The 14,185-nt window shown below is 53.0% G+C and overlaps 1 protein-coding gene across 3 annotated transcripts; it reads left to right on the forward strand.

Moving 5' to 3' along the window:
• The first annotated feature begins 1,879 nt into the window (after nucleotides 1–1,879).
• On the forward strand, nucleotides 1,880–14,185 carry HSPBP1 (HSPA (Hsp70) binding protein 1). 3 transcript variants are annotated; one of them, XM_045830321.1, is made up of 8 exons: nucleotides 1,880–2,036; nucleotides 2,370–2,669; nucleotides 5,558–5,762; nucleotides 7,862–8,086; nucleotides 10,978–11,133; nucleotides 11,249–11,345; nucleotides 11,826–11,937; nucleotides 13,857–14,185. In XM_045830321.1, the coding sequence occupies exons 2-8, from the start codon at nucleotides 2,466–2,468 to the stop codon at nucleotides 13,929–13,931; spliced, it is 1,074 nt and encodes a 357-aa protein (XP_045686277.1). In that variant the 5' UTR covers nucleotides 1,880–2,036; nucleotides 2,370–2,465; the 3' UTR covers nucleotides 13,932–14,185. The 3 variants fall into 3 exon arrangements, with proteins under 3 accessions (XP_045686277.1, XP_045686276.1, XP_045686275.1); XM_045830320.1 differs by having other exon boundaries at nucleotides 2,463–2,669; XM_045830319.1 differs by having other exon boundaries at nucleotides 1,881–2,036; nucleotides 2,373–2,669.

The following is a 14,185-nucleotide window of genomic DNA, read 5'->3' on the forward strand; positions in this document are numbered from 1 at the left end:
CCTGACTGGGAATTGAACCAGTGACCTCTCAGTTCGAGGCATGATGCCAAACACACTGAGACACACCAGTCAAGCATCAAGCCTATGGTTTTTATACAGTACCTGGGACCACCATTTAGGGCACCATCATATTATACCTATATTTATATATTTATAATGTTATATACAACTACATGTTACATGTGCACATATACTATAGAACATTATGTATAATTTTACATATAAATATATATTATAGATAGACTTGTGCATAGATATATGTAGCTATGGTAGGCTGAACATCTTTCCCAAAGATGTCACATCCACATTCCCAGAACCTGTGAACACATCACCTTGCATGGAAAAGAGACTTTGCAGCTATGATCTGAGTTGAGATGATCCTGGTTACCTCAGTGGGCCCTAAATGTAATCACAAGAGCCCTTAGGAGAGGGAGGTAGGAGGTTCAGCGTCGGAGGAGGTGGGACTATGGAAGCAGAAGCCAAAGTGATGTGGCCACAGTCTGAGGGATGCATGGGGTCTCTACAAGCTGGACAAGGCAAGAAACAGATTATCACCCTGGCTTGTGTAGCTCAGTGGATGGAGTGCTGGTCTGTGAACCAAAGGGTTGCCAGTTCAATTCCCAGTCAGGGCCCATGTCTGGGCTGAGGGCCAGGTCCCTGGTGGGAGGTGTTCAAGAGGCAACCACACATTGATGTTTCTCTCCCTCTCTTTCTCCTTCCTTTCCCCTCTGTCTAAAAATAAATAAATACAATCTTAAAAAAAAAAAAAAGAGAGATTCTCTCCTGGAGCCTCCAGAAGGAACAAAATCCTGCTGACAGCTTGATTTTAGCCCAGTACAAATCCACAAGTCCAAACCCCATTTAGGACTTCTGACCTCCAGAACTATAAAATAATAAATCTGCATTGTTTTAAGCCACCAAGTTTTTTTGGTAATTTGTTCATAGAAGGCGTAGAAAATGAATACAATAGGATACCCTTGGGCCCAGATCCCTGTCTGATGGTTATCCTCTGCAGTGCTACAAACACACACACTCACACACAGAGCTTATATGTTTGTTTTCCCATCTTTGCCCAAAATATCACTCTACACACCCCAGGCCCAGCAGCTGAATACATCTGGGACTGTGGCCCCAACTAAAGCTGACTACAACCTTTTCCTGGAGGAGGGCGCTCATAGAAGACTGGAACTAGGGTTCCTTAAGCCTAGCCCAAACACCTCTGCAGACCAGGCCTGCAGGAACACATTCCCAGCCCTTAGCTTCGAATCTGGTGTGCGGAGGCTGCGAGCTTCCCCAACAACCTTGCCTGGGCATTATGCTTTAAGAATCTCCCTCCTCTGCACCTGGTAGGACCAAAGGAAGATTCTAGGAAAGAAAGTGGGGTGATGAGAGAGGTGAGCACAGGAGCGTGTGGAACGGATAAATGCGGAAACCGAGGCTAAGGGAAGGGGTGCTGTGGGCTAAAGGCTGTGTAGGTCGGATATTAGGAATGAGAACCTAGGGTTCCAGTAAACGATGGGATGGAGGCTCAGATGAAGGGGAAAAGTCCGGCAGGTGAGGGACCAGCTAGCACAACTTGCAACCGTGTCGGGGCGGGACCAGAAGCGAGCGGGGCCACATAAGGGGAGGGGCCTAATTGGGAGCGGCTGGCGCCAGGGCCTAGGGGCGGGGCTTAGCTGGGAGAGGCCGAAAGGCCTAGAATAGGGGCGGAGCGTAACGTGGCGGAAAGGCGCATAGTGTTGAAGAGGGCGGGAAACATGGGTGTGGGAGGGTCCTTGGGAGGCGGGGCAAGACCGGGGATGGGAGGGGCGCACGTGAGGGGCGGGGCCGACCGCGGTATCCCGCAGGGTGGGCAGGGCTTAAGAATCTGGTTTAAGAGTCGGGCAAACCCCTTAACCCCAGCTACGAAATTGGATGGGTGCGCCGGAAATTTCCGGGAGAGACGTGCGTATTTCCGGTAAAGATGGCGGCGCCCAGTAGAGTCAGGTGCGGACGACTCTGTCTTCATTAGCTCCGGCGACTGGAGGCCGGGGGAGGTGAGGTCCGCCCCGCTCTGGCTCACTTTTTCGGACTGGAGGGAGGGGATTCGTTGATGTGATCCAAGGAGGGGCTTGTTGCTTTGAGGCCGGACAGTGGTGTTGCTAAGAGACGGGGATGCAAGCACTAGAGCTAGGAGAGGGAGGGGTTGCTGGGTTGCTAGGGAGGGTGGGTGGGGCCCGTTGCTAGGGAGGAAGGCGGGGCTTGTGACTTTGGGGAAGGGTCCCGTTGGTTTGAAGGAAAGAAAGGGGGTCCTGGTTAAGGTGGGTGTGGGCAGAGTGGTTCGGTGTCATGGTGGGGTGCCGAACTCCCCTAAAACGCCACCTTCTCAGCAGAACCCCAGAATCGACCCTCCAGGACGCCAGAGCTACTTCCGCGGTGACCACCTCGTACCCCCAACACATTCTCCCCTTCTTCACAAACAGCCCATGGCGGACCAAGGCTCGGGGGGCAGCCGCCTCCCGCTGGCTCTGCCCTCAGCCTCCCAGAGCTGTTCTTCGGGGGGCAGCGGCTCCTCCGCGGGGGGCTCGGGCAATCCCCCGCCTCCGCGCAACCTCCAAGGCCTGCTGCAGATGGCCATCACGGCGGGCTCTGAGGATCCAGACCCCCCCCCAGAACCCATGAGTGAGGAGGTAAAGGGTGGGGCGCAAGAAGCTGGGTGAGGAGTGTGGGGACAGCTACATCTTGGGAAGCATGGTTTGGGGGACTAGAAGCTGGAGTTGTCCTAGGTGGGCGGTGGGAGTCCGGGTGTGAGGGCTCAGTAGGCTATAATTTGTGCCAGGTGGGATTATTGTAGAGGCAATGAAGGTCAAATCTCAGAACTGTCTGAGGGGGCAGATCCCTGGGTCCCTTTCTGTGGGAAGCAGGATAGCCCCATGGTAGAAAGAAAAGCTAGAGCTTTCTAGAGACAGACAAGATCGAATTCCGTGTTGTCCAGCTGTGTGACCTTGGGTGTATCACGTAGTCTTTCCAAACCTGAAGTTCCTCATTTGCAAGTTGATGATAAGAATAATAACAGCTCCCTGGCTGGTGTAGGTCAGTGGTTTGAGCGCCGGCCTGCAAACCAAAGGGTCATAGGTTCACTTCCCAGTTAGGGCACATGACTGCGTTGCAGGCCAGGTCCCCAGTGGGGGGTGCACAAGAGGCAACCACACATGAGTGTTTCTCTCTCACTCTTTCTCCCTCCCCTCTCTCTAAAAATAAATAAATAAAAATATTTTTTTAAAAAGAATAATAACAGTACTTCCTAGGGTAGTTCTGAAATTCTAATTTAGGTAGGGCTCCACACAGCATCCGGCACATAGGCAGTGCTCCTGAAGGCAGTTGGGTGTTCATTCTCCTTAAGAGCATAGACTGCGGACAGATTGCTTAGGTCTGACCATAGGCTTTGCGATGGCTGACTGTGTGATCTTGGACAAGTCACCACCTTTCTGTGCCTCAGTTTCCCATCTGTGAAGTGCATAACAATAATACTATATAGGGTGGTTTTGCAGGATAATAGCAATATTTGTTATAAATGACATTTCGTTAATGATAGTGATTACAGTAGAGGCATACCTCGTTGTATGGTGCTTCATGGATGTTGCCTTTTTTACAAACTGAAGGCAAGACTTCCCTGCCCGGCAAAAAGATTAGGACTCACTTTATTGCGATACTTGCTCTATCGCTGTGGTCTGGACCCATACCCACAGTCTCTGAGGTCTGACTGTGTACAAAAACGTATGTTCATGTAGTTCAATGTGTTATTTTTAAGGGTATATTATACACCCAAAGGAACATATGGATATCAGGCTGCCTGAAGCTCAGAGAGCAGGTCTGGCGTGGGGCGCAAGAAGCTGGGTGAGGGATGTGGGGACAGCTAAATCTTGGGAAGCATGGTTTGGGGGACTAGAAGCTGGAGTTGTCCTAGGTGGGCGGTGGGAGTCCGGGTGTGAGGGCTCAGTAGGCTATAATACACCTGCATTTCTTAGTCTCGGCTCTGCTGACATGCTGAGCAGGCAGTTCTGTGGTGGGGGCTGTCCCAGGCCCTGTCAGAGGTGGATCAGCGTCCCTGATGGGCACCTGCTAAATGCCAGTAGTACCGCCCCCCCCCCCCCCGCATGGGCAATAACCAAGAACATCTCCGCACCCTGGCCAACGAATGTCTCCTGGTGCATAAAACCACCCCCAGTGGAGAACCGCTGACCTAGAGATACAGGTTTACAAGTCGTCTGAGGGAAGACAGTTAACACATGTCTATAGGACAATGAGAAGAAAAACAGGCATAGAGCTCTGGCTGGTGCGGCTCAGTGGATTGAGCATCAGCCTAAGAACTAAAAGGTCACTGGTTCAATTCCCAATCAGGGCACACATGCCTGGGTTGTCAGCCAGGTCCCCAGCCGGGGGCATGGGAGAAGCAACCAGTTGATGTTTCTCTCACACATTGACGTTTCTCTCCCTCTCTTTCTCCCTCATCCCTCTAAAAATAAATAAATAAAATCTTAAAAAGAAAGAAAGAAAGAAAACAGGCATAGAAAGATTAACTTCTTGCCCAAATTTATCCCAGACTATGACTATAGAGCTCTCATGTGAGCAGTTAACACAAGGACTGGCCCCAAAAAATTAAAAAAGAAAGAAAGAGAATTCCAGCGGCCAGTTCCGAGCTCTCACCGTATTTGACGGAATAACAGCATTTGATGACTTCCCCCTCCTTGATCTCTTTCTTCATTGAGCTTCTAGAGCAACCCAGTGTCCTGGTCCTCATCTCTTCACTGGCCCTTCCTTGTTGCCCAGCCTCTGAATGGTGGAGGCCCCAGGACTCTTTTCTTGTTTGTGCTCACGTCCTGTGTGACCTCATGTCCTATTGAGCCTTCCCTCGGGCGACTTGCAAACCTGTATCTCTAGGTCAGCGGTTCTCCACTGGGGGTGGTTTTATGCACCAGGAGACATTCGTTGGCCAGGGTGCGGAGATGTTCTTGGTTATTGCCCATGGGGGTGGGCGGTGCTACTGGTATTTAGCAGGTGCCCATCAGGGACGCTGATCCACCTCTGACAGGGCCTGGGACAGCCCCCACCACAGAACTGCCTGCTCAGCATGTCAGCAGAGCCGAGACTAAGAAATGCAGGTGTAGGCCGGACCTCCTCTCTGAGCTTCAGGCAGCCTGATGTCCATATGTTCCTTTGGGTGTATAGTATACCCTTAAAAATAACACATTGAAAAACAAGCTCTAATCTCCTGCTGCCCCACACCTGCTTCTCTGCCGTCATCATCCCTATCTCCTTCTAGTGACGAAAACCAAGGAGTCCTCGCTCTCCACCCCCTGCCCCATAGCCTCTCTTGCCGTGGATCTAGTGACTGGACTTGAGTCTGACAGTAGAAGTGAAGCTCAACAGATGTGTGTTGATGGAAGGAATAATCAGCTCTCAGATACTGACAGTTATTACTGACTGTTGAAAGGAAGAAAAAGTGACTTACTCATAAATTAATTTTTTGACTAACATCCATGCGTGATTGATTAATCCACCCTCCCTTGTCCCCCAGAGGCGCCAGTGGCTGCAGGAGGCCATGTCGGCCGCCTGCCGGGGCCAGCGGGAGGAGGTGGAGCAGATGAAGAACTGCCTCCGAGTGCTGTCCCAGCCTGCGCCCTCCCCAGCCGGGGAAGCTGACCTGGCTGTGGACCAGCAGGAACGCGAGGCGGCCCTGGAGCTGCTGGCCGACTTGTGTGAGAACATGGACAACGCTGCAGGTACAGCCTGGCTGCCCCCCGGCCACCGGGGCCTGCCCCTGCTGCCTCCCGGGCTCCCTCTCTCCGGCCTTCTTCTCGGCCCATGCCCTGTGCAGCTCCACCCTCATCCTTTGCTTCCTCTCTCCAGCATCCCAGCCTCCAGCTGGTCCCCTCTCCGAGTCTGGCTCTGACTCTGGTCCCAGGTGGGACTGCCCTGTCCCTCCCTGTTTGGTCCCCTTGCCATCAGGAGCAGTGACGGCACCTTCTCTCACCCCACACAGCCAGTCTGGTGACAAGCTCAGTCCACTGCCTGCTTGATACACCCGCAAGCTGGCCATTTCCCCTTGGTCTGCTGGCAGTCCACCGTCTCTCCCTAGAGTGAGAGAGAGGAGGCCTCCTCAAGGGGTGTCCTTTGATCAGAGACCCAGAGTGAGGACCCGAGTTGTGGGATTAGCTCTGGCGGGAGTGGCCAATGCAAAGGCCCTGAAGTGGGAGCGTGCCTGGCAGGTTCAGGAGCAGCTGTGAGGCAAGCCCAGCAGCACGAGTGGGTGGGGGCGAGGGGCGGGAAGCAGCCCTGGGCGTGCAGGGCCTTGCAGTCTGGGGTGGGCACTGGGGGGGTGGTCCCACATTGAATGCCACAGAGCCCATAGAGCCTGGAGAAGAAGGAGATGGCACTTGCATTTGGAGGGGTGTCGTGTGGTCACTGAGGGCATGGGTCTGTCTCTTCTGGTTGCTAATGTACATGGAATCGCAGAACACGTGACCTGCTTCACCGAGTGTGAGGTTTTCAAGTTCCTTCCGTGTTGTGGCCCATGTCGAACTCCTTTTTTTTTTTTTTAAGATTTTATTTATTTATTTTTAGAGAGGGGAAGGAAAGGAGAAAGAGAAGGAGAGAAACATCAACGTGTGGTTGCCTCTCGCACGCCCCCTACTGGGGACCTGGCCTGCAACTGAGGCCTGTACCCTGACTGGGAATCGAACTGGTGATGCTTTGGTTTTCGGCCTACGCTAAATCCACTGAGCCACACCAGCCAGGGCCTTTCAAACTTTATTCCTTTTGTGGCTGAGTCTCCAGTGTACGCATAGAGCACACACTGTGTGCATTCTCCAGCTGACAGGCATCTGGGCCGTGTCCCCCTTTGGCTGTTCTGAGTGATGCTGCTCCGAACATGGGGGTGCAAATGTGTCTGAGTCCCTGCTTTTGGTGCTGCTGGGTATACGTGTAGGAGTGGTCATTTGGTGACTCTGCCTTAAACTGTTTCACCAAAACCACCACTTTACTTGCACAAACAGGCGGTGAGCCGGGATTTGCTGACTGCGGTGCAGTGTGTGGTTCTCCCATGGGAGTAGTGCTGATTGTCACAAAGACTGTAGGGTCCGTGCTGGCATGTCATAGGCTGGAGCCTGGCACCCTACCCCCCCAAATGCTAACATTGTTGAGATGCGCTGACCTTGGAGGAACCCCTGGCTGGGTGTTAGAGAGAGCCAGCTCCTGTTGGCAGGTTCCCCCAGGAGTCAGTCTGCTCTCGCCGCCATTACAAAGGACCATGGACTGGGCAGCTTAAACAACAGGCACCAATTTTCCCCCAGACCCGGAGGCTGGAAGTCCAAGATGAAGGTGTCAGCCAGGCTGGCTGCTTCTGAGGCCTCTCTCCGTGGCTTTTACATGGCTGTCCCCTCCCTGTGTCCTCACATGGTCATCCCTCTATATCTCTCTGTGTCCTAATCCCTCCTTATCAGTGCACCAGTGGTTGAGTTGGGGCCAATCTTGTGATGCTGTGTCACCTTAATTGCCTATTTTTTTTTAAATTATTTATTTATTTTTAGAGGGGGAAGGGAGCGAGAAAGAGAGAGAGAAACATCAATGTGCGGTTGCTGGGGGCCATGGCCTGCAACCCAGTCATGTGCCCTGACTGGGAATCGAACCTGCGATGCCTGGTTCGCAGCCCGCGCTCAATCCACTGAGCTACGCCATCCAGGGCAATTGCCTATTTTAAGGCCCCCATCTCTAGACACAGCACATTCTGTAGCACTGAGGGGTCAGGGCTTCAACATACGAGTTTGAGGGCACACAGCTCAGCCCATAACACTGGCTCTCCCCACCCCTCTCTGTGGCACAGACTTCTGCCAGCTGTCGGGCATGCACCTGCTGGTGGGCCGGTACCTGGAGGCGGGGCCTGCGGAGCTGCGGTGGCGGGCAGCACAGCTCATCGGCACGTGCAGCCAGAACGTGGCGGCCATCCAGGAGCAGGTGCTGGGCCTGGGCGCCCTGCGCAAGCTGCTGCGGCTGCTGGACCGGGACCCCTGTGACACGGTGCGCGTCAAGGCCCTCTTTGCCATCTCCTGTGAGTGTCCTGGGGGCTGCCAGGGAGGGGCCTGGGTTCCCAGGGGCTGGAGCTGGCCACAGAGGTGGGCGCTGTGGGGATTTGCTTGGGGGCAGAGGGAGAGGGGCCTCATTTGTTCATTTACCTCCAGTTCCTGTGGGAGATCCTTGCTGGGTGCAGAGAACAGGGTGCTGAGCTCACCAACCCCCTGCTTGCCAGAGAACCAGATCCTGACGACACAGGAGCGTCACTCAGCTCGAGCGCTCGGTGCCCATCAGGGTCCTCTGCCTCAGCCCTGCTGGCATTACTGGTCATGGGGAGGCCAGGCCGTTGCTGAGCCCGTTAGAGATGCCGGCAGCTGTCCCCCATGCTGCCTCCTGGGACACGGGTGCCAGGGGAGCGAGGGCAGGATGCCAGGATCCACGGGCATCCGCTCTGGGCCAGGCCCTGTGCAGAGCTTAATGTGTTTAGTCCTCACACACACCCGCTGATTCTCCCATGTACAGAAAAGGCCAGGCCCGGAGCCTAAGTGCCAGCCCAGGGCACCCCATGGAGCTGGGGTGTGAGCCACGCCAAGATCACCGAGTGCTGGGCCCTCCTCTATCTGCGTGTGCCATGCTGAGAGCCCCTGTTTGACTGTCCTCTCTCTTTTTTTCTTCATTGACAGCTTTATTGAGATAAATTCACAGGCCATACAATTTATCCTTTTTTAAAATTTAAAAAAATTTTTTAAAGATTTTATTTATTTATTTTTAGAGAGGAAGGGAGGAAGAGAGAGAGAGAAACATCAGTGTGCGGTTGCTGGGGGCTGTGGCCTGCAACCCAAGCATGTGCCCTGACTGGGAATCGAACCTGCGATGCTTTGGTTTGCAGCCCGCACTCAATCTACTGAGCTACACCAGCCAGGGCAATTTATCCTTTTTTAAAGAAAGATTTTATTTCTTTATTTTTAGAGAGAGAGGAAAAGAAGAAGAGAGAGAGAAACATCAGTGTGCAGTTGCCTCTCATGCACCTCCTAGTGGGGACCTGGCCGGCAACCCAGGCATGTGCCCTGACTGGGAATTGAACCCGTGACCCTTTGGTGCACACACCTGCACTTACTCCACTGAGCCACAGCAGCCATGGCCAATTTATCTTTTTTTAGTGTACAATTTAGTACTTTCAGTATATTTACAAGGTTATGCAGCCATCAGCACTGCCTGATTACAGAAGGTTTCCTCACCCCCAAAAGAAACCTTGTACCTACTAGCAATCCCTCCACACGCCCCTCCCACTATCCTCTAGGCATCACTGATTGCTTGTTGTCTCTGTGGACTCGAGGGGTCTGGACGTGTCCTGTAAACGGAAGCACATGACATGTGCCTTGTGCGACTGGCTCCTCTCACTCGGCCTCAGTTTCCAAGGATCATCCGAGTTTATAGCAGGTCCCAGGGCTCATGCCTTCTTATGGCCGAATCATATTCCACTCACAGATGGACCACATTTAGTTCATCCGTTCTCCAGCTGAATATTGGGGTGGTTTCTATCTACGTTTTGGCCCTTGTAAGTCAGGCTGCTGTGAACAGGTGCAGACCAGTTTCCGGATGGACATTTGTTTTGATTTTCTCTGGGGTGTATACACCTGGGGATAGGATTGCTGGGCCATGTGGCAGCTCCGTATTTGTTTGAAGCTTGAGGAACACCCGTCTCCTCTGCTCCTTGCACTGCGACACCGGTCACGTGGCATGTTCTGCAGCTGCGTTCTGGCACTAACTCCGGAGTCAGCGCAGACCTCTCCAGCTGAGGTCTGCCCCACGAGGCAGCGCCTACTTCAGATACCAGTGGCATGCCTGGGCCTCCCATACTTCCAAGGGGCCCACAACCCCCCTCCTCGGGTTCCATAATTTGCTAGAATGCCTCACAGAGATCTGGGAAACAGTGGCTTACGTTTGCTGGTTGATTAAGGAAGGATGTGACAAAGGACACAGATGAACGGTCAGATGAAGAGGTATGCAGGGCCAGGTCTGGAGGGGTCCTGAGTGCAGGAGCCTCTGTCCCCATGGGGTTTTTGTGTCACCTTCCGGGCACGAGGGCATGTGCGCCAACCCGGAAGGTCTTGGGACCCCATCTTGGAGGGATTTTGTGGAGGCTTCCTCACGCAGGCAGGCAGGATGGGTCTCTGATTCCATTTGCAACCCCTCTCCCTTCTCTGGAAGATGTGGGGCGGGGCTGAAAAAGTTTAGTTGCTGATCGTGGATTGGTCTTTCTAGTGACTAGTCCCCACCCAGGAGCCCACCCAGAGCTTCCTCATTAGAAGAAAGGATGATCCTATCACCAGGATGTGCAAGAATTTCCAAGTATCAGGAGTGGGGAAAGGAGACCAAATATTTATCATGTCCCCTGGGTGGAGAATGGGGAGGGGTTGAATAGGAGGAGATTCTGGGAGGGAGGGAGGACTTTCTGGCATGGGTGAGGGAAGGAGTGCAACTTGGCCACAAAGGGCAGACAGAGGGATTGGTTGCTCCAGAGGTGCCAAGAGCCGGAGCTGGGTCGGGGAGGGATGGGGCAGAGTTTTCTTCCAATAGCTTGCATTAATTGTATCTCAATAAAAATACACTTAAAAAAAAAAGATAATGAGCTCTGGGTTGGTATGGCTCAGTGGATTGAGTGCTGGCCTGCCGACCAAAAGCTTGCTGGTTCAATTCCCAGTCAGTGCACATGCCTGAGTTGTGGGCCAGGTCCCTGATTAGGGGTGTGCGAGAGGCAGCCGACCAGTGTATCTCTCGCACACTGATGGTTCCCTCCCTCTCCCTCCAAAAAAATTAAATAAATAATAATGCTTGTGAAGCACAGGCCCATAAAAATTGATGGTGGTGATGATGGTGGGGATGGTGACCATGACCTTTAGGCATACCATCTCTCCCCTCCCTCAGGCCTGGTCCGGGAGCAGGAGGCTGGGCTGTTACAGTTCCTCCGGCTGGACGGCTTCTCTGTGTTGATGCGGGCCATGCAGCAGCAGGTGCAAAAGCTCAAGGTGAAGTCAGCATTCCTGCTGCAGAACCTGCTTGTGGGCCACCCAGAACACAAAGGTGGGGCCGCTGGGACGGGGCCTGGGGTGGTCCTGGAGGATGGGTGGGTGGAGGGAGGGAGTGCACAGAAGAGGGCTGGGGAACACCTCTCTGACCCCCGAGGCTCTTCCCTCAGAGACCCTGTGCTCCATGGGGATGGTCCAGCAGCTAGTAGCCCTCGTCCGGACAGAACACAGCCCCTTCCACGAGCATGTGCTGGGAGCCCTGTGCAGGTGTGCTGGGGCCCCAAGGGAATGAGTCCTGGGGGTGGGAATGGCACCACTAGGCTCCGGCCTCTTTCCTGGGACTGAGGAGTCTGGGGCTTCCCCCTGGGGAATACTGGCCCTTTCTGAGCCTCAGTTTCCTCCCCTGTAGGGGGAGTGACACAGCAGCCCACAGAGGAGGGGGACAGGTTCTCTTTCTTTGACATCTCAACCCCACACAGCACAAGCAGATTAGCATCTGAAAAAGTGATAGGATGGAGCAGCCCGGTGAATGGGAGGCAGCCTCCTAGTGTGGCTTGGCTTCAGGCCAGACACAGTGTCCTGTTTTGCACAAGTCCCTGGGACGGGCTGAGGGCAGTGTGAGATCCATGTTGCAGATGGGGAAACTGAGGCCTGGTGTGGAGAGCTGTCTTCCTTACCTTCCTGGTAGCACTGTGGGGTGGAGTTGTGTGGAGGGAGGTCCCTAGGATTTCTGTCCTGTCCCTGCAGCCTGGTGACAGACTTCCCCCAGGGCATGCGGGAGTGCCGGGAGCCAGAGCTGGGCCTGGAGGAGCTCCTCCGACACCGCTGCCAGCTGCTGCAGCAGCACGAGGAGTACCAGGTGGGCTGCAGGGCCAGACCCTGGGGACTCACCATGAGGTCTGCAGGCAGGCCCCGCCCCATCCCTGCCCTCTGCATCTCTGCCTGTTCTCCACGCTGTGTGTTTCATTCACGTGTTTCTCTTATCACCTGTTCAGCAAATGTGCCTGCCACCTCCCATGTGCCTCCTGCTGTCCGCAGGGAGAGGGTGGAACTCTGGGTTTCTTAAAGGGTTAACGAACTTATTTAATTATTATCCAGATCGTTTACATCAGATTCAAATATTTAGAAATTAAATATTAGGCCAATAAATAACAAATATATGATAAAGAGCAGCCAACTAAATATTTCATTAAATAAATAGCAAATATGCAATAAATAACAACTCATTAGATATTTAATTGGATAAGTGATAAAATTCACTAGCTAGTGGGGAAGATAAGTAACAAATCCATCATTACTCATTAGATATTTAATTATATAGACATTAAGTAACAAATAAGTGGTAAATAGCTTAGATACTCAAAATGATAACAAATCACAAATAAGTGATAAACAGCAACCTGTCCCCTAGCCACCCAGTACCTCTCCCAGTTCCTGTGGCTTTCCTGAGATAATCTGCACAAACAGGCCCATGTGCCCGTGAATTCTGTTCCTCTTCCTCCGTGTTCTGCCAGCTCAGCCTGCCCTGACCACCACCGTGGTTCCTGCCACATCCCCTTTCCTAGCATCTCCGGAGAGCGTGGCTGCGCTCTCTTTCCTCTCTCCTTGTATTGGTACATGGTAGGGACAGCCTCTCGTTCCCCTGCCCTTCTTGATGGACACATAGGCTGTTTCCACTCTTGGGCACTAACAACATTGTTAAAGAATAACCTTTCACATATGTTACTTTCTATGTGTGAGTATGTCTACAGAACACATTTCTAGCCCTGGCTGGTGTGGCTCAGTGGATTGAGCACCCGCCTGCAAACCAAAGGGTCACTGGTTCCATTTCCAGTCAGGGCACAGGCCTGGGTTGCAGGCCAGGTCCCCAGAAGGGGGCACATGAGAGGCAACCACACATTGATGTTTCTCTCCCTCTTTCTCCTTCCCTTCCTCTCTCTAAAAATAAGTAAATGAAATCTTAAATTAAAAAAAAGAACTCATTTTTAGAAAGTGAAAGGCCCAGTTAAGGTACGATAAAGGTGAAGTTACAGGATTAGGAGCCATGTCATTAACTACTGCCAAGATGCTCTCCCTAGGGGTTGAACTGGTCTACCTTGCAGCCACAAGGGTGCCCAACATCCTGGCCAGGACAGGGTGGCTTCAAACTGTTTGACCTGTTTTTCAAGTTGATTGGCGAATCCACTTTATATTTGCATTTCTCCCACGAGTGAGGTTGGGCCTTTTCCCCCTTATGAACTGCTCTTTTCTATCCTTTGCCTGTCAGCTCTTGGGTGGTGGTTTCTGCAGTTGATTTAAGTATGAACCCTGTTATCCTCGTGTGATGAGTCACTATTTTTTTCCACCAACTTGGTTTTCTTTCATTTTTGCTTCTGGCATCTTTTTGCTGTGCAGATACCTTTTATGTTTATGCGGTTCAATCTGTCAGTGCTTGCTTTCTTGGTTTCTGGGGTGTGTATCCGTGGAAGGGGTTCTAGGGAGGGATAAGTAGGGCAAGTTATGTTTGGGAGTTAGAAAGAGCCCGAGGGAACTGAAGTGAGGACAGACCAGCAGAGTGTGGTCAGAGGCTGGGTGGCAGCAGGGTCTAGTTCAGTAGTCCAGATGCAGGTGAGACGAGAGACAGCGAGTCACAGATCTGAAAAGAGGTTGGAGGACCCTGGGAGGCTTCTGGGGCTGGCAGGGGTCACGGAGGGAAGAGGAGCCGCTCTGGGTGCAGGGCGTGTTGGAGGCAGGGGCCGGCCTCTGCACTTAGGGCCCCTGCTCTTGCCCCCAATTCAGGAGGAGCTGGAGTTCTGCGAAAAGCTGTTACAGACCTGTTTCTCCAGCCCAACGGACGACAGCATGGATCGGTGAAACCTGGTGGCTTCTGGCCCCCTCTCCGTTGGAACCCTAGGCCTCTTGCCTCCCTCCTATGAGAGCAGGGAGGCCCCTGCCCAAGGGAGAGCAGGGCCTTGTGGGTCCCAGGCCAGGACGTGCCAGCCCGTCTCTGCTCACCTCCCCAGAGGAGCGCTGAGAAAGGCACCAGCCCCTTGGACCCCCACCTAATGTCTCCATTCCCCCTTATGTGTCCACACTGTCTTCCAATAAAGGTGTTTCTTCTCCTCTTC

Source organism: Phyllostomus hastatus, unplaced genomic scaffold (assembly GCF_019186645.2).
Source record: "Phyllostomus hastatus isolate PE091 unplaced genomic scaffold, TTU_PhHast_1.1 phas_contig_151, whole genome shotgun sequence".
Lineage (NCBI taxonomy): Eukaryota > Metazoa > Chordata > Mammalia > Chiroptera > Phyllostomidae > Phyllostomus > Phyllostomus hastatus.